General features: G+C 45.2%; 1 protein-coding gene across 1 annotated transcript; it reads left to right on the forward strand.

The window, feature by feature from the left end:
• The first annotated feature begins 2,708 nt into the window (after positions 1-2,708).
• Positions 2,709-12,012, forward strand: LOC145524715 (pregnancy-associated glycoprotein 1-like). Its single transcript, XM_081537456.1, is given in 9 exon segments — positions 2,709-2,809; positions 3,895-4,045; positions 5,030-5,147; positions 5,246-5,364; positions 6,557-6,750; positions 7,644-7,760; positions 9,531-9,672; positions 9,760-9,858; positions 11,860-12,012. Coding segments are annotated over 9 exon segments (1,194 nt in total).
• The last annotated feature ends 11,284 nt before the right edge of the window (positions 12,013-23,296 follow it).

Below are 23,296 nucleotides of genomic sequence, written 5' to 3' on the forward strand. Positions count from 1 at the left end.
AATGAACATGAACTTGGGCACGCTCTGGGAGACTATGAGGAACAGGGAAGCCTGGCCTGCTGCAGTTCATGGGGTCACAGACAGTTGGACATGACTGGCAAAAAACAAAGTCATTACCTTGTGGAATTTCTAACATTTATACATTTAAATTATTTCAATCGATTGGAATTTATGCTAAAATTGTCCCACGTCTGGCATCTTCACATGAATTCCTAAGCTTTCTCTCCAGGCCCCATTGGTCTTTGAAGTCCCTCAACTTTCTGGTCCTTCAATTCCCAAGATTATTTGGTGCATTTCTTTACCCAGTCTTGAAATCAGTCATCTCTTTAAGAATACATGGATTGCCTGGTGGGAAATGCATCTAGAGGCTACATGTTAAACCTCAGGATAGTCAGTGTTATCAAGCTGTCATTGCTTCTAGGCTCTACAGTGTTCAGAGCAGGAAGTACAGATTTTCCTTAAAAAAATTAAAGAGGAATATAATTGGTTGGTACCAACTTATGCTTTCAGTTCAAGATTTAATACACCAGGGTTTTAATTAAACTTCTTTATGTCATGTGTGAACCTCATTTCTCTAACCACTGAAAATCTAACTTCAGAACAACATTAACTTTAATTACTGACTTGCTTTAACCTGTAACATATATATAATACTGTCACAAGAACAGACATAATATCAGCAACAATAAGTTGTTGAATATGGTTTCAGATTTCTTTCCTTATTTTCTTTTGGTATAAAACAATATGTATCTCACTTCCTTGTCCCTCACCCATAAATTACATTTTAGTAGTTTTTGACTAGTTCTTCTACTCTTTCTAAATGAAAATAAACATATATGTGCATGTAGAAGCAGCAAACTAGAACTTTTTTGAAACTTCTTCTTTTAAAAACTAAATACACAGTGCACACTGAAAATGTCACCCATTCGACTCCTCCCACCAGCCACATTATACTTAGTTGTGGGGAAGTCCTGTGCCTTATTGCACATGCTCCTGTGGATTGTCACTACTGGAATCTTGCTGATATTTTCCTTTAAAAGCAATGTGAACTAGATAGCTTGTGCAGGTGATTTTTCATATTTTCACCAGTGTATCATTTGGATAGACCGCTAGATGTAGAATTGGTGAGTTAAAGGACATGTGTGTGTGTCAGTTGTCAGATGATGTCATATTCCCCCTGTTGGGATTTAGCCACCAAAACTGAATTTAAACAATGTGCAAAAATGAGCGTTAAGACACAATGCCCCATCTATACATACCTGGTGACCACGATAGGCTCCTGTTGTACCCAAGGGACAGGCCTGGATAGGTCTAATGCAGGAATAGGCCCCGGGAGTCCAGGAAGGAGCCATAAAACATGATCATCTTTACTTTGTCTGCAGTAACAGTTTAATAAGTAGCCTTATTCAACTCAGGCTGAGTGGGAGCTTTGAGTTGTTTTCTTGGATTGATAAGACATTTCAAAATTATTTCTTTGTATGTTTGCTTGGCAGACAAATGTTTCAAGGCATGGACCCTACTGTGAAATTTTAAGGAAAGTATATCCATTTATCTTCAGCAAATTGGACAATATTAAATTAGTTAGTTTAAATGTCCCCGGTGATCTTACTTTATAAATAGAAAGGAAACAAACATGTTTAATATGCATTCAGTCTCTTTTTATATCAACCAACTTGAATTAAATCCCTCTCTGTCCCCACTGCACTCCCACCTCTAGGCCAGAAAAAAAAAACCTGTGCAGACTGAAGGCTGAATCCAGGGCACTGTGCTGGAGATTTGGCTTCCACTACATTCTCTGGGAAAAAAAAATAGTTAGCTGCTAACATTAAAATCAGGAGATTTTACATAAATATCCAGAATTCTGACATCTCTTGAAAACATAGCCAACTGGCCGGCTTCCAACATGCTTGGAGCAGAGAAGAGGCTGCTTCCAGCAGTAAAGCCTGGGCAGTTCAGTGTCCAGCATGGCCGCCTAGTCCTTGTATCATTTCTCTTGCCTCCTGCGCCATGGATTTGTGAGAACTGCCCTTGACTGCTAGCTCGCAGAAGATAAGGATCACTTGTGTCTTGATAACTTTGACTTTGCAGCATCTAACACAGACCCCAGCACACAGGTCTTCTTGTAGGTTTGTTGGATGTTAAGTATACTGTGGATACATATGACATTTCTGCCAATACTGAAACCATGCAATTGAAATACTGCTATATCCTAAATCTTTGATGCAGACTGACATCATAGGTGCCCCAGATTTCTGCCATTAGACCCACTACCTAAAGCCACTTGTATGTCCCTGGTCTACGCCTGAAGTCGTCACACTGTCATTTGACCTCTTTTCTTGCTAGCAATCTCCTCTCCAATGAGGACAGCAATGCATATCTCATAAAGTGGCTAGGAAGACCACATGAGATCATGAATGTCTAACATGGCCCCTAGCATCCATTTTTATGATATTCTTAGCAGTTTGGCAAGATTCTCCATGCTCTTAGATGTCCATGCACCTCAGTTTGTTTTTCAAGCCAAGCCCCAAGAAAGATATTACAGTAGAATTCTCTATTTTTGGAGGATTTTCAAAGTCCACTCCCCAAGGTCACTGATGGAGGTAAAGATTTTTGAAAAGTTTATATTGTTATCAGATCCATTAGTGCCTAAAGGGGACAATTTGGGCAGGTCAGAGCATATATCACTAGAAGCTCCTGGTCACCACTGCATGCTACCAACTGAAGCTTCCCTGAGTACTTGAAGCCAGGAAAGAAGCATGAAGTGGCTTTGGCTCCTTGGGCTGGTGTCCCTCTCAGAGTGCATAGTCATGTAAGTATGGGGACTGTAAGTGGTGTTATCTTCCTTTCTGTGATGCTTCTTTTCGTCTGATTATTCTTCCACCCATCAGAGTTAGAAGGGAATATAATCATTCATGAGAGTCTTAAAGTTCAACTCCTATTTACTGATAAGTACCTTGCTATAGGAACTGTGGGTCTCAAGGGTCTTGTGTAGGTTTGCATGGTTGCACAACTCCTGGGGCCTCATCATGTCATGACCTATTGAAATGGAACTCCTTGCAATTGTTCAGTTCATAGCCTATGCAGAGATAGGTGTGGTCCTAGGAATAGCAGTTTTCTACAGTTTTTTCTAGATCTCTTCTCTGGTCTCTCTCTACTTCAGTGTGTATATGTTTATGTCTGCATCTGTGTATCTCTCTCACTTATGTCTCCATCTCTTTGGAAGTCTCTGTGAGTGCAGATCTCGGTGTATTGTTTTTCTTTGCTTTTAATTTTTCAGTTTTGACTCTTCCTTGCTTCTCGAGCCTCTTAATCTTCCTAAATTGTTCCTTATCTCCTGGATTCTTCTTTCAACCCTCTCTTCACTTTCAACTTGGAGAAAAATTGGGAGAGCCATTTATATACTGCTTACATCTGACAAGCAGTGTGATCACAGCCAACTTACAAACTTCCTGCATTTCAAATTCCTCCCCTGTAAAAAGAAGGTAAGAATCCCCCTTCTGTCTCCCTCCCTGAGCATCTTGAGAAGGATATATTGGGATGGCAACAGCAACGCTGTCATTGTTGAGATTTCCTATTTATCAGGTACGTGATATTAATTACCTCAGTTATCCCCAAAATATTCTCTTTGGAGGGTAGGGTTTATTACATTCCACCTTCTTACCGAGAGGGAAACTAAGACACCCACATGGTCATATGGCTTACCCAAGATTACAGAACAGAACATGTATTCAACCATATGTCTTTGCCATGGTATACGCATAAAATTCTGAAAATAAGGTGACTCATAAAAATGCCTGGAAAATACACAGTGCCATTACAATGACAATTATACCTTAAAACTGACAGCAAATTGTTGCTTCTCCTTTGTTTTCTTTCCCCAATGCTTGGTAAAAGAATACCTCTAATGAAGGTGAAGACCATGCGAGAAATCCTCCGTGAAAAAAACTTGCTGAACAATTTCCTGGAGGAACACGCTTATAGAATGTCCCAGATTTCTACTCATAATTCAAACATCACTTCTGTACCCATGAGGAACTTCCTTGATGTGAGTGTGTTGGGAGGATGGCACTCCACAGTGTCCCCTTGTGGTCTAGGGCCTAGTACTGGGTCTCATCTGGAGGTGGCAGGTCAGATGTTGGGGCTGGGGCTCCTGAAGAAGGCAGGGACACTGGGGAACAGGGACTCCATTCAGAAGAGAAGACACTCTCATCCTCAACTCTTGATCTGTGGTGACTGGGCCCAGCATTACCAGGTGGCAGGTAAACATCCATTTCTGTCTCAAAGATATGTCATTAGTTTGAGAGAGACTGTTCTTTCTGAATTAAGTGAGCCATTCAGTTGCTGATGAAGGATGAGACATCTCTGATCAAAAGATAAAGCCAACTGCAAAGCAATTGTGAATTCCCAGGCAGAGGAATTCAGCTTTAACGGGTGCAACAATAAGAGCAGTATGTCGTGTAGTAAAATTGTTCAGTAGAGTTACTAAACCCCTAATCTGTGTAAGGCCATAAGAACCTAACACGGTGGTTATTATTATTAGAGTTTTTTTTAAGGACTCATTTTGTCTTCAGGAATGCCCAGGCCAGCGTGAGAAATAGGCAAAGAGTAAATACATGTCAAATGAAAAGGTCACCTGTGTGGTGTTGATTGGACGTGGTCTGAGTTTAGAGAGAGCAGCTGAGGTTGATCAAGGTGGACCTTCTGGGGAAGGAGGTGCTCAGGCTGGGTTTGAAGAGGAGACTAGAGAGCTTCTCAAATGAAAGTACGAGGACTTCATGGGGTCGAGTGCTTATTACTCTGGGCTTCCAATGCAGGAGGTACTGCTTCAAAGCCTGGTCAAACAGCTAATATCCCATATGCCGCATAGCACAGGAAAAAAATCAAATGCAGGCACCTCTGTGAGCTAAGGCTGTGAGCTGCACTGTGGTTGGAAAGTGATCTCAGGAGACATGTGACACCCAAAGGGAGGCAGCAGGTGGAATCAAAGGGAGCCAAGTCCGCACTAACCAACCCCTTTTGCCCCCCATAGTTGTCCTATGTGGGTAACATCACCATTGGAACACCCCCTCAGGAGTTTCGGGTCATCTTTGATACAGGCTCATCTGACTTGTGGGTGCCCTCCATCTTTTGCAGCAGTCCATCCTGTTGTGAGTACAACACCTCCCAATCCATCCATCTTTTACTTCCCTGACACCCTTTTCTCCACCTTTGGCACCTGTCTGAGCCTCATCTCTTGTGTCTGCAGATACACGCAATACCTTCAAATATTATGAGTCTTCCACCTATCGGGATACGAACATGCCCTTCAGCATCATCTATGGAACTGGGACAATGAAGGGATTTCTTGCTTATGACACCGTTAGGGTAATGTGGAAACAGAAGCTGAGTCAGGACTGACTATGGAGTGACCACTGCTTACAAAACAGTTGCAGGACCAGCTGGCAGAACCCATCCTTTCCCAACTCCCATAGATATTGGCCATCTTACCCTCAGGATCCTGTCCCTGGGGAGACAGAGCCCGTGGTGACACACAAACTCCCAGATTAGCTAACCCAGAGAGTGCCTTGAGGTGTGGACTTGCAGCTCCACTGTCCATGAGCAGCTCAAGGCTCATTTTGATGGGAGCAAGAAGAAGGGGGAAAATAGCACCCACTTTTATATTCTCTGAGTGTTCCAGGCACTTTCATGATAATAACTTCTTTAATCCTGCAACAACCCCACAGAGCAGGTACTTTGATAAGCTCGTAATACAGATGAGGAAACTGAGGTGCAAACAGCAAGGGCCTTGCTGAGGTCACACATGTGGTAAGTGGTGGAGCTGGACTGGCTTGTCAGGACTGAAGCTGGTATAAGATGTTTGGGGACAGGATAAACCTAATCTGGGGACCCTGGGGGCAGTCAAGCACTTCAGATATCCAAGCTGGGAAAGAAGGAAGCCAGAGATGTTGTGGGGCCTCATAAATGGTTTCTCACTCCAGGGGCCTTTGAGAGTCTGAAAAAAACCTTCAGCCTGCCTCCCCTAAATTACCTCAGTAGTTCCCCTCCCTCTTTTACTCTCTCTCTCATTCATACACACTCACACAAAGACACACATATCCCCAAAGTGTATTTCCCAGGAGGTAATTTCATAAGAACCCTGCCAGCAACATTGTGTAATTGGCTTCTGCCATCCTGGGCAGATGCAGCATCCAAAATACATTGCAATCAATTCAGTCCATTTCTGTCATCAGTCCTAGTGATACCAATAGAAGGCTCTCCTGCTCTCTATTCTTTTTGTCCTGAAGCGAGGACCACCAGGTCTTGACCTGAGTCTTTTGGTTGCCCCACCTGGACAGAAGGCTTGAGGTGAATTTGACAGAGGAGCAGATGTTTTAAAATCCACAGCCCCACATAAATGGAACCCAAATTTCCCTCCCATCTTGGTCTAACCATCTGAGGTCCACTGAAGACACAGATTAGCCTCAGTTCTTCTCTGAGGATCTAATAGCAATACACCCCAGCCTAGTCTCTGCCCCACTTACTAAATCTTTATGTGGGAATACTCTTCTCTCCACAGATTGGGGACCTGGTTAGCACTGACCAGCCATTTGGGCTAAGCTTGGAGCTAAACAAGTTTGATAATACACCCTTTGATGGCATCCTGGGCTTGAACTACCCCAACATGTCCATCATAGGAACCATTCCCATCTTTGACAACCTGAAGAAGCAAGGTGCCATTTCTGAGCCTGTCTTTGCCTTCTACCTGAGCAAGTAAGTCTGAGCTGGACAACCCTCTCACCAAATGAACTGTAAGATGCTTTCCATTGCATGAAAATTATAGCACACTTGATACAGAAATTTCCTGAGAGATAAACTAACCCAGGATAACTATGGCCCCAGGGCCTTACCTGGCTTCATAAGTGGCTTTTATAAATAAAGTTTTATTGGAACACAACCAAGCTCCTGGGCTCAAAAGCAGTGGCTTTGTCTAGGGGTGAGGAAAGGGGAAGACCAATGGAAGATGTCAGGATACAAGTTGGAGGAAAAGGCAACAGGATTTGCTGATGGATTTGATATGGAAGGAAGGAGAGGAATGGCAGAAACCTTTTCTTCCTCACTAACAGTTCACTGGGAACCCAGCACCAGCTACCCAATTTTCAAGAGCCAGTGAAAAATCAAAGTGTGGGAGCTCTTGTTCAATGAGTATGGGGAATTTCAAGACAGGGATAGTAGAGGTGGGAACTGTGACTTGGGGCCCTATGGGTAGCACAGGTCACAGGCAAGTGAAGCCAAGCCTGGGTGACCAGAAGCCATACCCTTAGTGCTTTCAGTCCTTGATTTTTTTGAAAAATGACAAGTTGGACAAGCGGAAGGCCAAAACCCTTCAGCACACTGTCCTCTGAGGGTATATCTGAGCACTCAGGTCTCAGGAGGTCCAGGGCCTCTTCAGATGCCTGGGTGGGTGGAGCCCGGCCAGGTGACTCAGCTTCTAACCTCTGTGCTACTCATTAGCCAGTTACTGGCCTCAACCAGGTTCTCAATCCCTCCTGGGCTCAATCTCTGCATCTGTAAATCGGGAGCTTATTAGGGCCTTGATGAGTGGACAAGCACAGCCCTGACAGTGCTGTTGTTACTGTCCTCCAAAAATCCCCTTCTCTCTACAGATGCAGGGGGAAGAACAGTGTGGTGATGTTTGGTGGTGTGGACAAAGGCTACTATAAGGGAGAGCTCAACTGGATACCATTGACCCAAGCAGGTGACTGGTGTGTAAACATGGACCGGTAAGCCTCTCCCCCTGAAGGTCACCTCAAGTGATGCTCCTACATCTGTACACAGACACAGGTAGACACACACAAATGTACTGGCAGAAATACAGTCAACGGACATATACACCACCCACAACAACACATGCAGACAGTCAGTCAGTCAGTTCAGTCACTCAGGCATGTCCGACTTTTTGTGACCCCATGAACCGCAGCACACCAGGCCTCCCTGTCCATCACCAACTCCCAAAGTCCACTGAAACTCACGTCCATTGAGTCAGTGATGCCAACCAACCATCTCATCCTCCGTAGTCCACTTCTCCTCCTGCCCTCAGACACAAGGCACATGCAAACACACAAGCAAGCACTTATCAACACATAGATGGCACATAAAAACACACACAGGCACAGATAAACATGTATAGCCAGTCAGAGACACACAAGCACACACACAGAGCCACCTAGGAATACACACACAAATAAACACACACACACAGAGATACACAAACCATCTGTGGATCCATAGTCACCCCAGGCTTCCTGACCAGGGCTTTGACCAAGGTCCTTCACAGGGTCCAGAAAGGCCTGTGCAGCTGGGAGAGGACTGGATCCCCGAGTGTGAGGTGGGGAGCATGGTTAGAGGACCTACAATGGAGTGAAAAGAGGATTAGGAGAATTTCCTCAGCCTGAACAGAGTTATGATAAGATGACCAATTGTCCAGAGCTACATGGGACCAAGGAAGTTTTCAGTACGTATAAATGTCAGTTTAAAAACAGGGAAAGTCCTGAACAAATGCGGAAAACTGGTCTCTTTAGGGAGAAACTAGCCAGCAGTGGAGAGAGGCTGGCCACGGTCTTCAGACCTGAAAGCGACTCATAATAAAAGACACCCCACAAAACCATAGCTACCTGTTGCCTACCCCCGGGCACACAGTGCAGCAGGTGCTGTAACTGAGAGAATCAGGAAGGTGGGATCCAGAAATGACTTGAGAACAAGGGGCAATAATTGATGGGATTCTGTGTAATACCCTCAGACAAATGCTGACCTGTCCTTTGGAGGTCCCCTGGGCTACTCAGGTATCACCTGGCCAGGTCCTCAATGTGTGAGCTGGGTGAGTGAAAAGTGTTTGGAGACACCCTCTCCCAGGGCAGCCGGTTTTCCCCACCCCTATGAGAATCTGCTGCCCTGGGAACCTCCATTTTCACTCTGTGTTTGACCCGTTTTTGTTTCACACTGGATACAGCTCTCTGGATGTTCCTCATTCATTATTTTCACAGTCTTCATTCACTCATTTAACAGACAAACATTGTGCATCCACTGTGTGCCAGGCACTTTAGTGAGGCAATGAGAATAAAATTTTCCCTCAAATCTAAGAAGGCAGATGTCAAAGAAATGACTCAGTCACATAGTGAATTGTCACTTTGGTACATGCTAGACATGAAGAAGGGTTTACAGAGCGTGACCAAGACAGGAGACTGGTACACACTGGGAGAAAGACTTCCAGGAAACCATGAGAGTTAAGCTGGAATCTAGAAGATGAGAAGAAATTAGCTACTCAAAGGGGAGGAGGGTCTTCCAGGAAGGAAGACCAACTTGAGTCAAGGTACAAAAGAGCCTGGTGTATTCAAGTACTGCATTCAAGGATGTCAAGAAAGGTGCTGTGATCAGAGCAAAGGAAAAGTCAGGGCAAGAGATGAAGAGATGTTCAGGAAACAGACAGTCAGGGAGGGGGCAGTTCTGGGGAGATTCAGAGTAACCTTGACACCTGCTTTGTCCTGATGTCTCAGCATCTCCATGAAAAGAAAGGTTATTGCTTGTTCTCGTGGATGTCATGCCATTGTGGACACTGGGACATCACTGATCGTTGGCCCAACAAGACTGGTCAATAACATCCAGAAGCTCATCGGGGCCACGCCACGGGGTTCCAAGGTGAAGGGTCATGCCCCAAGGTCACTCCCAGTCTCCCCACACAACAAGGATCTCCAGGGCTAACCTCTCTCCCTCTCTCTCTAACAGCACTATGTTTCATGTTTTACCATCAACACCCTGCCCTCTCTTATCTTCACTATCAACGGCATGAAGTACCCAGTGCCAGCTCGAGCCTACATCCTCAAGGTGAGGAGACAACCCTGAGGGTTGGTTCTCAAACTGGAACTTGCAGGAATCCTTGGGCTGCTGCTGGGAGGAGGGCGCCCTCTTCAGCCATGTCACACCACTGCAGGTGCTGCTGAGCCCCCTGTGGCTGGGCCAGCTGCTAAGTCGCTTCAGTGGTGTCCCACTCTGTGCGACCCTATTGACGGCAGCCCACCAGGCTCCGCCGTCCCTGGGATTCTCCAGGCAAGAATACTGGAGTGGGTTGCCGTTTCCTTCTCCAGTGCATGCAAGGGAAAAGTGAAAGTGAAGTCGCTCAGTCGTCCGACTCTTAGTGACCCCATGGACTGTAGCCTACCAGGCTCCTCCGTCCATGGGATTTTCCAGGCAAGAGTACTGGAGTGGGGTGCCATTGCCTTCTCCGGCTGGGCCAGAGCTTCCCACAAATCCAACCACTTGAGAGTAAAGGGTAGTCTGGGACACTGATCATCCTGAAATAAATGTGGAGACACCACCTGATGCTGGCATGGTGGGAGTCACAAGGAAAGGGGAACACTAAGGTCCTCAGTCCTCAAAGAGCTTCAATTCAGTCAGAGCCCTCAGATGTATGAACATGAAAATCAGTTCTGTCAGTTCCTGAAATAAGCCATGCGACAAGGAGAATGGCTGGGGACAGTCCCAGTGTGCTGTCCCAGCATAAATTAACAGTCTCCCTTCCCTTCTCAATGTTTTCCTGGTTTGAATGATAAGTTACTTGGTTACTCTAGTTCTTGGCTGCAACATCCCCTTGCTAAGCCCAGTTCCCTCTCTGTGAGTTAGAGTACAAGTCCCCGCAGTGGGAAAGTTGGATGCTAAGGTGAATAAAGGGTGCACAGTGACTGCTCAGCCCCAGCACAGGATGATAGCTTCATGTCAGCTCCCAATGGGAGTTCAAAGCAGGCTGATGGGCTCAAAGAAGGCTTTGAGGAAGAGAGGGAATTTCAGCAATTCTAACCCCCCAGTTCATGGAGCCATAAGGAGACCTGCTTGGGTCTAGGCTAATTTGCACAGGATTCCATGGAAATGGCATCCCAAGGTCCTCTCACATGGGCACTGGGGACAGATTGGTGGTGATGAGGGCTACGGACCAACCGGAGGGGTGGAGCATCAGAGTAATACATCCAAGCCTGGAGTGGCCAAAAAGGGTGAGGGTGGGTCCAAGGAATCTCCCCAGAGGGCCTGAGTGAAGTCTTAAAGAATATGTTGTGAGCGCTGCTATGAATGTATTTAAGATGGATAACAAACAACAAGCTACTGAGTAATACAGGGAACTCTGCTCAATGTTATGTGGCAGCCTGGATGGGAGGGGGGTCTATGGGACAAGAATACATGGATACGTATGACTGAGTCCCTTGACTGTCCACCTGAAACTCAAGATATTGTTAATTGGCTGTACTCCAAAACAAAATTAAAAGTTTAAAAAAAAAAAAGATTGTGGGAATGCAGGAGAAGAACCGGCATTCTCCTCAGAGAAAACAAGGACCAGGATTCAGAAAGAAAGAAACAGAGAGTGTGAGGAGGACTATGGGGCACCCTTGTTGTTTTCTAAAAAATTGTATTGAAATATGGCTGATCTTCAGTGTTGCCTTAAGTTCTGTTGCACAGCAAACTGACTCAGTTACACACATACAAAAATATATATTCTTTTTCTTATTCTTTTCATTACGGTTCCTCAATGGATATTGAATATAGTTCCTTGTGCTATACACTAGGACTTTGTTGTTTATCAGTCCTCTGCATATTGCTTTGCTTCTGATAATCCCAAATTTCCCATCTTTCCATCCTCAACTCCCTTGCTGTAAGGCAACCATATGTCTTGGCCCTTTTCGTTTTTGGATGAACCCTCACATCCCCAGCTGCTGAGAAAATCACCTGATACTTTACCAAAAGAGGGAAATAAAACCAAGAAGTGTGTCAGGTCTGGATATTGAGGGCCGTTGCAGGTAAGGGCTCAGGCTGACTGGTGTGTTTCTCTGACTCCCCCAGGATTCTCGAGGCCACTGCTTTAGCACCTTTCAAGGAGGCACAGAGGAAGATAACGACTCAGAGACCTGGATCCTGGGTGACGTCTTCCTGAGGCTGTATTTCTCTGTTTATGATCGAGGAAATGACAGAATTGGCCTGGCTCAGGCAGTGTAAATGCTTGGACTGGTTCAGGAATTAATCAGGCTGCTCCTAAAACACACTTGCTCACACTTAGGGAACTCCTGTCCAGGGATGCTGGTGAACTGTGTTTGGTGCTCTGAAAACCCTATTCTCTGTAAAGAATAAAAGGTTTCACTCTTAATGGTTTTAAAACAAATCGGTGCCTCTGTTTGGGTCTGGGATGGGCATAATGATCAGGAAGAATCTGGTACCAAGTCTGAATCATGAATGAAAGGTCCCAACTCCAACTGGCTTCAAGGAAAGGGGGGACTTATTGGAAGGATTCTGGGCATCTGGGACACAGGAACCAGAGCAGATCCAAAGATCTCAGTGACGGGACCCAAGAAATCAGAAGTCATCAGTTTTCTCTTTCTCATCCTCACTCTTTCCCCGCTCTCTTCATTGTCTTAGCCTGACAGCTTTGTTCCTTAAGGCTTCTGTACCTAGTGAGGGAGTCCAAAGCTACCTGCCCTAGGGTTTTATATCCCTAAGGCATCTAACCTGTAAGGAAAGAAGCTCAGAGACATCATGGTTCAAGGGAGTGCTCTGAATGGCCCACCTCAGATCACATGTCCAGCTGGAGGCCGACCATCCTGGCAGGGCCATGGGGTCCTATGTGTGGCTTTACATGGTCATATAGTCCTGACCCAGCAGCAATCATGATTGTCAATTTCATGCAGAACCACATGACTGGAGCTGGGTAGATGTAGCCTCAAAGATAGTGGCTAGGGGATGGTCTAGACCATGAAAGAGTTTATGACTCTTCCACCACCAACTCCATCTCCTCCTCCTCAATCAGATGGATTATAAGGGGTAATGAAAATATTCTAATCATCACATCTCAGATGAAGAGCCCACTGGCAGTGGGCTTCTGCTCCAGGGGTTCTGGGTGAGTTCTGTCATACTAAGAGGGTTCTTTATTGTCCCCCCACCCTAGACTGTCTTCGACTGGTTTCACCTAAAGGCTCAGAACTGACTTGACAAACCAGTATGTTATCCTCATACATTGTTCTCCTAATCCATGTAAATGAAACTACTTGTATGATAATCTGCCTTTATACGAGATTCAAGTCAATCGTTTTATGGCCCATAATGACTCACCTGGTGCCAAGATTATCTCAAAATGCACCTTGTGGGTGAGGGGCCTGGTCCCATTCTCTGAGTTTTGACACATTACTTTCTTTTATTAACAGACTGCTAGTAACTATATAACATCCAGTTCAAGACTAGCAGGCGAGTATTACTTCTGCCCCCTTCTGATGTCTGTGTCAGAAGTTTTCTCTATCTCTTTTATACTTTAATAAAACTTTATTACACAAAAGCTCTGAGCGATCGAGCCTCATCTCTGGTCCCGGATTCAATTCTTCTCCTCCGAGGCCAAGAATCCCAGTGTCTTTCATGGTTCAGCAAAAACCTTTCATCTTGGGGGCTCGTCCAGGACAAGGTAAGGAAGATTGGAGCTCTGGTTCTTTGTTGTCCTAGCAAACACGTTTTCTGCTGTACTTTATTAACTCTACGGTGTGCTTGTGTGAATGAATGACACTCCCTGCACGAAGCAAGTGGGGAGCCCTGCTCTGCGGTTTCATGGTGACCTCATACGGCTTATGGCAGAAACCTGTCGGGGGTTTATAGCGACCTGCCAATGCCAAGAGGCATCCAATGTCTCCTTCGGGGACCTACCAGAAACGGGCAAAGCAGGTGGACCAAACTCTCCTTTCTCAGTCAAAGTTTCCAGTCTCTTTGACCATTTCATAACTTCTTGGGAATTAGAATTACTAACCTAGTTTGTTGGATCATAGACTTTCAAGGGACTTGTGATCTATGCTGCTACTGCATACTGTTATTTGGGTCCCAAACTCCTTAGATATTCTTTCTGTGGAATCTGTGGGAATGAACTGGAAGGACTGGCCCTAATAACTCGAGGACAAAACACTTTTTACTCACTGGCCAGCCCTTCACCATCTCTTTTGCTATCACTTATGCTGGTGTGGTGATGCTTGGAAGGCACATCTCAATTTTATGTTCATACCAGTCTTATTGTGGTCAGGAAAATATTCAGGGTCATGCACAGGCACTCAGGTGGGAGGCATTCCTGAAGGTTACTCTGATTGCACCCCAGGTGGCATCAGAGGCAAGGAAAGTTTTAATGGTGAGGAACAGGACATCAGTCAGGGATGCCATCAGGTCTACCCCTGGTGCATCTCTACCCCATCTCGGTGGTAGAACCGGGAGTTGGTCTCCCACCTTTCCACTTTGCTAACTATAAGGCTGTATTTGAAAGAGGGAAGCACAGTCATGTTCTATGGGTTCTTTGATGGATCAGGCTCTGTGCTTGTGAGAGTGAAGTGGCCGGGGAAGGAAAGCCTGAAAGAGACTCATTTGAGATGATGCTAAATGTTGAGAAGGAGCCAGCCATGCAGAAAGTTGGGAGAACATTCTAGATGCAGGAAATAACCACTGCAAAGGCCGAAGGTAACCAAGCTTAATAAAGGGCTACAGTTCCACCTCCATCTTCCCTTCATGCTTGGAAGATGGCCACAGGTCCCTCATCAGGACCTCATTACATACTTCACTTGTGAGTTACCAGCAATGAACCATCTCATCCTCCCCAGAAGGGAGACCTTGGCTGTCACAGGGCTGAGTCAGGTCTTCGTTCAGGATCGTGGACACAAACTGTTTACCACCAGGGGAATCATGTGCCAGAGGCACCAGTAGTGACTCTGACTATTTATATGTGCTTGTCCTCAGGGGTGGAAACTCCAGGGAACAAATAGAGCAAAGAAAGAAGTATCGTTCTTTTCTCATCTTGCCTTGTGTGATCCCATGGCTCCCTGACCACGCTGTTCTCTGCCCAAAGTGTCTTTCCTCTATTCCTTCTCCAAAGGTGGCCTGTGACTAACATTAGTGCCTGACTCTGAAGACTAGTGGCTGGAACTCAACTCACCATCAGTGGCACCCAGAGATGCCAAGGCTTACATTTTGTGTTGGTCTTTTTTCTCCAACCAGAGCCATATATCAAAGTCCCCAAAGAACATGACTGGTTCAACCCGTCTCAAGGCCTTCAAAGCTCCAAGGTCTTTTTTGAGCATCAAAAGAAGGAACACATCCCTTGACTCCAGGCTAGTCACAGCCCCCCAATTCTTGCTCAGCCAAGGGTTCCCTGAAGAAAGTGTAAGACACTGTATCTAAGTTGCCAGAGTTCTGAGCAGAAAATACTCATTTGTGTGAACCCAGGCCCATGTGACCCACTCTCCCAAGGGTCCGTGTTGCATGAATGAGGAGTGGGAGCTCTGGGCCCGCTGAGCTGGGAGTGAGTCAGGCACCACCTGCATGACTGCCTCCTGGGGCCACTTCAGCTGGGGCTGCCCCTACTGTGACCAGAACCCAGCAGAGCCAGCTCCCAATATTACAGTCCTGCTACTACAAGAAGACAGATCTGCTGATAGAATCAGAGCCAGACTTGTGGGTTAAGGTAAAAGGAACTTTCACTCTGTTGCCTGCAGACATCTGAGAACTGCCCAGCAGTGGATGCAGTTGAGTTTTCTCTGATATTTCCCTTCCTGGAGCTCTCCCATCCTGACAACAAGAGTACCTGGGTCCCAGTGCTTCCCCAACCCACCTGCTGCCTTACAGTGAGTCATACACCCCAGGGTTTGGTTTCCCACCTCTTGGATGAGGGAGACTGGACTTGCTCCAGAACACTTGTTCCAGACTGAAGCTCAATGGCAATCAGTGGACAAGTGGCTCAGAGGTGCATGTTGCCGAGGATGCTGAGGCTGCATCTGGTTGGCAGGGGTCCATGACTGCCTGCTAATGTCCCTGGATCTTGAGCTAAGAACAGGGAGTGGTACATCACTTGAACACAGCTGCTGTGACACAGAGGACCTATGAGGCCTTGCCCCTTGGAATTTTCTGCACTTTGGTTCTGTGCATTGAGATCAGGCAGTTAAAAGTCAGCAGTCATTCAACGGGAAGGTTGTAGATTCCTCAGCAGAAACCCACATTGGGCTGATGAATCAGCTCTCCTTAAAGAATTCTAGAAACAAGATGCAAGAAGATTCTTGGATAAATTTCATAGTATTTTAAATACTTTTTTGAATAGGTCATCTTTTGGATGAACTGCCATGTTGTTGTCTGGCTTGGGATGATGCCCACAATTAGCGTAGAATCAAAGGGCCCCTGGGGGAGGCTATCCCTCTCCCCTTGACTCATTAGCAGTGAGTACACCTCTATCTCCTCCATGTCTGGAGCAGGAATTCAAGCAGGAAGGAAGTGTCCTCCAAGAAGTTTAACCGGAAGACCCAGGTGGGTCTGGTCCTCTGGTAGGCACCATTCTTTTCCCAGTGCTTCTTCCTTCATATGTCCTGAGCAACCTGCCCACCTCTTGGTGACTAGGTTGTGAACTCCTCCACCCTTCCCTTGTATATATCCTCACAGCCCCACTGGTGGCTCCCTCCCTACCCAAGCCCTGCTTCTTACCTGCAGATGGCACTAAGGTGAGGAAACCAAGGAGGGGTTGTCCAGTTCATTCTTTCTAATAATGACCACGTTCCTTCTTTCTCCAGACGCTGTCCTGAATCATCAAGATCTCCAGCTGGATGACTAATCAGCTTAGCAGGAGAGTAGAGATGCAGATAATGATGGGGGTAGAGTTGTTGGGTGTGGTGGACAGTCTTCAGATGACAGAAGAGTTGGAAAAATGAGCAGGTGGTTCTCCAACCACTCTCTCACTGGGGGCCTGCCTGAGTCAACTATCTTGAGCTCCACAGTGTATCACTGAAGACAGAAACTTCAAAGTGGACATTTTGTAAACTTCTTATTACAAAACAATTTCAAACATACCAAATACAAGAAAGAATAGTGTCATGAACCCTGTATTTCATCTTTCAGCATCAATAACTACGAAACTACTCTTAGTCCCACAGGTTGTCATAGACTGGAGACTATGCAAGATCCAGGTGGTGGATAATTGGGTTCCTGGTGAAGACATTCTTGACTTGCATCAGTTCTCTTCTTGCTATGTTGTCGCATGTGATGTGGGAGGGGAAGGAGGAAGAGGGAGAAGAGAGAAAAAGAGGGAGGGGCTAATCCCATCATGGGGGCCCCACCATCTAAACCCCATGTCAACTTAGTACCTCCCTGTTGTGGTCCTTTAATGCACCGGAACTTAGGGGTACAGAGTCGACCGATAAGAAAAGAAGGAAGAAAAGAGGCTGATATTCCCTGGTTTACACAGTATGCCAATATAACTCTAGGACAAAGAGCTAGCACCGTCTACGTAGGCTCAGGGCGCCCTCTCGAAGAGGTCTTGAAAGCCCGGGCAAATAAGTAGACACGGTGGACACCTGTGCTCCTTGGAAGCAGCCTGAAACGGAGAGAGGGAGAGAGCAAGAGAACGAGAGAGAGAGAGAGAGAGAGAGAGAGAGAGAGAGAGAGAAAATGAGGAAAGACACGGTGACCAGTGCCCTGGTGGAACAAAGGCATTTATTCAACATATTGTGGGCATATGTATGCTCTCTTACCAGATAGCCCTTTTTAGCAGAGATAGGGATCAAAAGTCTAACAAGTCATCTAGAAAGCCGGAGGTTAGAATTATTTTCTAGAGAGGGAGTTGTAACAGTTACTTTACATATCAGAAAGGAGGAGACTTGTAAATGGCTGCTGTTCACCATACGGAATTTCCATATGAATGAGATACATGAATTTCTATTATCCCCGAAAGCCAGCTTGCCAGCTCTCTGGCACCTGTATTCAGGTGCTGTTAAGGAACATAGAATTCATGCAAGACTGAAAACAGCACACAGGAAGCCTTCTGTTAAATGTATTCTGACACCTCCCAAAGCTAATACCTCCTAATGTCATCAAGTCTGGAATCAAGGATTCAACATCAGAATTCAGGGGTGGGCACAATTCAATCCATTGCAGCTATGCAAATCTGTTTTAAATCAAGACAGACAGACCCTCACTTAATTTCCTTTTTTTTTTTTTTTTACTCTTTATTCATTTTTTTCCTGAAGTATTTTAGGGAAGACGTTAACATTTCACAAAATATACATAATGAGTATTTGGGGGGAAATGCCATTAGATACAAAAACCAGTGCTTTGTTCCAAATAAAATTAACATCTAATATACAGTCCATTCTTGATTCTCAAAAAACAGATGTCTTTTCACAGACTGTTGAACGTACTCATCTGTTGTACTTGGTTATCGTCTTTTAAGACTAAATAACTGTCTCTCTCCCAATTTAGCAGGGGTCCAAAACACCGGTACCAGTCCTTGGTCTATTAGGAACCAGACCCCACAGCAGGAGGTGAGCAGCAGGCCAGTGAGTGAGGTTTCATCTGTATTCTAGCTGCTGCACATCGCTTTCCCATGACCCCCAAAAGAGACAGTCTAGTGCCAAGAAAACAAGTGCTCTTTAGTTGCTCTTCACTTTCTGCCATAAGAGTGGTGTTGTCTGCATATCTGAGGTTTCTGATATTATTCCCTGCAGTCTTAATGCCACCTTGTTCTTCATCCAGCCCAGCATATCATCTTGTACACTGCTTATAAGTTAAATAAGCAGGGTGACAATATACAGCCTTGACATACTCTTTTCCCTATTTGGAACCACTGTTGCTCCATGTCCAGTTCTAACTGTTGCTTCTTAACCAGCCTACAGATTTCTCAGGAGGCAGGTCAGTTAGTCTGGTATTCCCATCTTTTTAAGAATTTTCAACAGTTTATTGTGATCCACACAGTCAAAGGCTTTGGTATAGTCGATAAAGCAGCATTAGATGTTTTTTCTGGAACTCTCTTGCTTTTTCAATTATCCAACAGATGTTGGCAATTTGATCTCTGGTTCCTCTGCCTTTTCTAAAACCATCTTGAACATCTGGAAGTTCACGGTTCACATACTGTTGAAGCCTGGCTTGGAGAATTTTGAGCATTACTTTGCTTGTGTATGAGATGAGTGCAGTTGTGCGGCAGTTTGAACATTCTTTGGCATTGCCTTTCTTTGGGATTGAAATGAAAACTAACCTTTTCCAGTCCTGTGGCCACTGCTGTGTTTTCCAAATTTGCTGACGTATTGAGTGCATCACTCAAAGCATCATCATTTAGCATTTGAAATAGCTCAGCTGTAGTTCCATCACCTCCACTAGTTTGTTCGTAATGATGCCTCCGAAGGCCCACATGACTTCACATTCCAGGATGTCTGACCCCTGGTGAGTGATCACACCATCATGGTTATCTGGTTCATGAAGATCTTTTTTGTACAGTTCTTCTTTGTATTCTTGCCACCTCTTCTGCATATCTTCTGCTTCTGTTAAGACCATACGATTTTGTCCTTTATTGTGCTCATCTTTGCATGAAATGTTCCCTTGGTATCTCAAATATTCTTGAAGAGATCTCTAGTCTTTCCCATTCTATTATTTTCCTCTATTACTTTGCACTGATCACTGAGGAAGGCTTATCTTATCTCTCCTTGTTATTCTTTGGAACTCTGCATTCAAGTGGGTATATGTTTCCTTTTCTCCTTTGCCTTTAACTTCTCTTCTTTTCTCAGCTATTTGTAAGGCCTCATCAGACAGACATTTTGCCTTTTGCATTTCTTTTTCTTTGGTATGGTCTTGATCCCTGTCTCCTGTACAGTGTCATGAACCTCTGTCCATAGTTCATCAGCCACTTTGTCTATCAGATCTAATCCCTTGAATCTATTTCTCACTTCTACTGTGTAGTCATAAGGGATTTGATTTAGGTAATACCTGAATGGTCTAATGCTTTTCTCCAATTTCTCCAATTTCAGTCTGAATTTGGCAATAAGGAGTTCATGATCTGAGCCACAGTCAGCTCCCGGTCTTGTTTTTGCTGACTGTATAGAGCTTCTCCATCTTTTGCTGCAAAGAATATAATCAATCTGATTTCGGTGTCGACCATCTGGTGATGTCCATGTGTAGAGTCTTCTCTTGTGCTGTTGGAAGAGTGTGTTTGCTATGACCAGTGCATTCTCTTGGCAGAACTTTATCAGCCTTTGCCCTGCTTCATTCTGTACTCCAAGGCCAAATTTGCCTGTTGCTGCAGATGTTTCTTGACTTCCTGCTTTTTCATTCCAGTCCCCTATAATGAAAAGGACATCTTTTTTGGGTGTTGGTTCTAGAAGGTCTTGTAGGTCTTCATAGAACTGTTCAAGTTCAGCTTCTTCGGCATTAGTGGTCGGGGCATAGACTTCAATGACCGTGATAGTGAATGGTTTTCCTTGAAAACGAACAGAGATCATTCTGTCGTTTTTGAGTTTTCATCCAAGTACTGCAATTTGGACTCTTTTGTTGACTATGATCGCTACTCCATTTCTTCTAAGGGATTCCTGCCCACAGCAGTAGATATAATGGTCACCTGAGTTAAATTCACCCATTCCAGTCCGTCTTAGTTCACTGATTCCTAGAATGTCGATGTTCACTCTTGTCATCACTTGTTTGACCACCTCCAACTTGCCTTGATTCATGGACCTAACATTCCAGGATTGTATGCAATATTGCTCTTTACAGCATCGAATCTTGCTTCTATCACCTGTCCCATTCACAACTGGGTGTTGTTTTTGCTTTGGCTCCATCCCTTCATTCTTTCTGGAGTTATTTCTCCACTGATATCCAGTAGCATATTGGGCACCTACTGACCTGGGGAGTTCATCTTTCAGTTTCCTATCTTTTTGCCTTTTCATACTGTTCATGGGGTTCTCAAGGCAAGAATACTGAAGTGATTTGCCATTCCCTTTTCCAGTGGACCACATTCTGTCAGACCTCTCCACCATGACCCATCCGTCTTGGGTGGCCCCATACGGCATGGCTTAGTTTCATTGAGTTAGACAAGGTTGTGGTCCATGTGATCAGAATGGCTAGGTGTCTGTGACTGTAGTTTCAGTCTGTCTGCCCCCTGATCCCCTCTCTCAGTGCCTACCGTCTTACCTGGGTTTCTCTTACCTTGGAAGTGGGGTCTCTCTTCATGGTTGCCCCAGCAAAGCACAGCAGCTGCCCCTTACCTCAGATGCAGGGTAACTCCTCTTGCCACCACCCCTGACCTCATGCGCGGGGTAGCTCCTCTTTCCAATCGCAAAGAAAGGCAATGTCAAGGAATGCTCAATCTACCACACAGTTGCACTCATCTGACAGGCTAGTAAAGTAATGTTCAAAATTCTCCAAACCAAGCTTCAGCAATACGTGAACCGTGAACTTCCAGATGTTCAAGCTGGTTTTAGACAAGGCAGAGGAACCAGAGATCAAATTTCCAATATCTGTTGGATCATCAAAAAAGCAAGACAGTTCCAGAAAAACATCTATTTCTACTTTATTGACTATGCCAAAGCTTTTGACTGTATGGATCACAATAAACTGTGGAAAATTCTGAAAGAGAAAGGCATACCAGACCATCTGACCTGCCTCTTGAGAAACCTGTATGAAGGTCTACTGCTGCTGCCTCTAAGTCGCCTCAGTCGTGTCCAACTCTGTGCGACTCCATAGACGGCAGCCCACCAGGCTCCACCGTCTGTGAGATTCTCCAGGCAAGAACACTGGAGTGGGTTGCCGTTTCCTTCTCGAATGCATGAAAGTGAAAAGTGAAAGTGAAGTCGATCAGTCGTGTTCGACTCTTTGCGAACCCTTGGACTGCAGCCTACCAGGCTCCTCTGTGCATGGGATTTTCCAGGCAAGAGTACTGGAGTGGGTTGCCATTGCCTTCTTCAATATGAAGGTCAGGAAGCAACAATTAGAACTGGACATGGAACAACAGACCAGTTCCAACTAGGGAAAAGAGTATGTCAAGGCTATATATTGTCACCCTGCTTATTTAACTTATATGCAGAATACATCATGAGAAACGCTGGGCTGGATGAAGCACAAGCTGGAATCAAGATTGCCGGGAGAAATATCAATAATCTCAGATACGCAAATGACACCACCCTTATGGCAGAAAGTGAAGAAGAACAAAAGAGCCTCTCAATGAAAGTGAAAGAGGAGAGTGAAAAAGTTGGCTTAAAGCTCAACGTTCATAAAACTAAAATCATGGCATCCAGTCTCATCACTTCATGAGAGATAGAAGGGCAAACAGTGGCTGACTTTATTTTTCTGGGCTCCAAAATCACTGCAGATGGCGATTGCACCCATGAAATTAAAAGACACTTACGCCTTGGAAGGAAAGTTATGACCAACCTAGAGAGTATATTAAAAAGCAGAGACATTATTTCGCCAACAAAGTTCTGTCTAGTTAAGGCTATGGTTTTCCAGTGGTCATGTATGGATGTGAGAGTTGGACTATAAAGAAAGCTGAGCACAGAAGAATTGATGCTTTTGAACTGTGGTGTTGGAAAAGACTCTTGAGAGTCCCTTGGACAGCAAGGAGATCCAACCTGTCCATTCGAAAGGAGATCAGTCCTGGGTGTGCATTGGAAGAACTGATGTTGAAGCTGAAACTCCAATACTTTGGCCACCTGATGCAAAGAGCTGACTCATTGGAAAAGACCCTGATCCTGGGAAAGACTGAGGGCAGGAGGGGAAGGGGATGACAGAGGATGAGATGGTTGGGTGGCATCAATGACGCGATAGACATGAGTTTGAGGAAAACCGGGGAGATGGTAAAGGATAGGGAAGCCTGGCATGCTGCAGTCCATAGGGTCGCCAAGAGTTGGACACGACTGAGTGACTGAACTACAAAAAGCAGTAAAGAAGTCTGCCTTCAACATAGAAGATATATGAGATGTGAGTTCGATTCCTGGGTCAGGAAGAGTCCCTCGAGAAAATGGAAACCCACTCCCATATTCTTGCCTCAAAAAATCCCATGCACAGAGGAACCTGGAAGGCTGCAGTCCAAAGGATGGCAAAGAGTTGGACATGACTGAGCACGAGCATGCAGAGGAGAATTTCCACTGCCTTTGGGAAACAGTTATTGGCTTGTTACTGGGCTTTGACTGATATGAAACAAGTGACTATGGATCACACGGTAATACTGAGACAGGTGACAATCATGAGATGTGTACAAAGTTCCCCCTAAAGCCACAGGACTGGACAAGCCTAGGAGCCCAGCATAATACAATGGAAATGGTATGATATATTCAGGATCTAGCCAAAGCTGGGACACATGGGTTTGCTGCCTTACATGAAGAAAATTTGAAATTCCTACTGAAGGCTTTGAGAAACAGGATAATGGCCCTGAGATAATTGAGTTTACTGTAATTGGGGAAAGACCTTTGGCTCTTCAACAGTACAAGAAAAACAGCGTGCATGGTGATACTGATGGATCACCTAAATA

This window comes from Giraffa tippelskirchi, chromosome 10 (assembly GCF_054371585.1).
Source record: "Giraffa tippelskirchi isolate mGirTip1 chromosome 10, T2T-mGirTip1v1.2.pri, whole genome shotgun sequence".
NCBI lineage: Eukaryota > Metazoa > Chordata > Mammalia > Artiodactyla > Giraffidae > Giraffa > Giraffa tippelskirchi.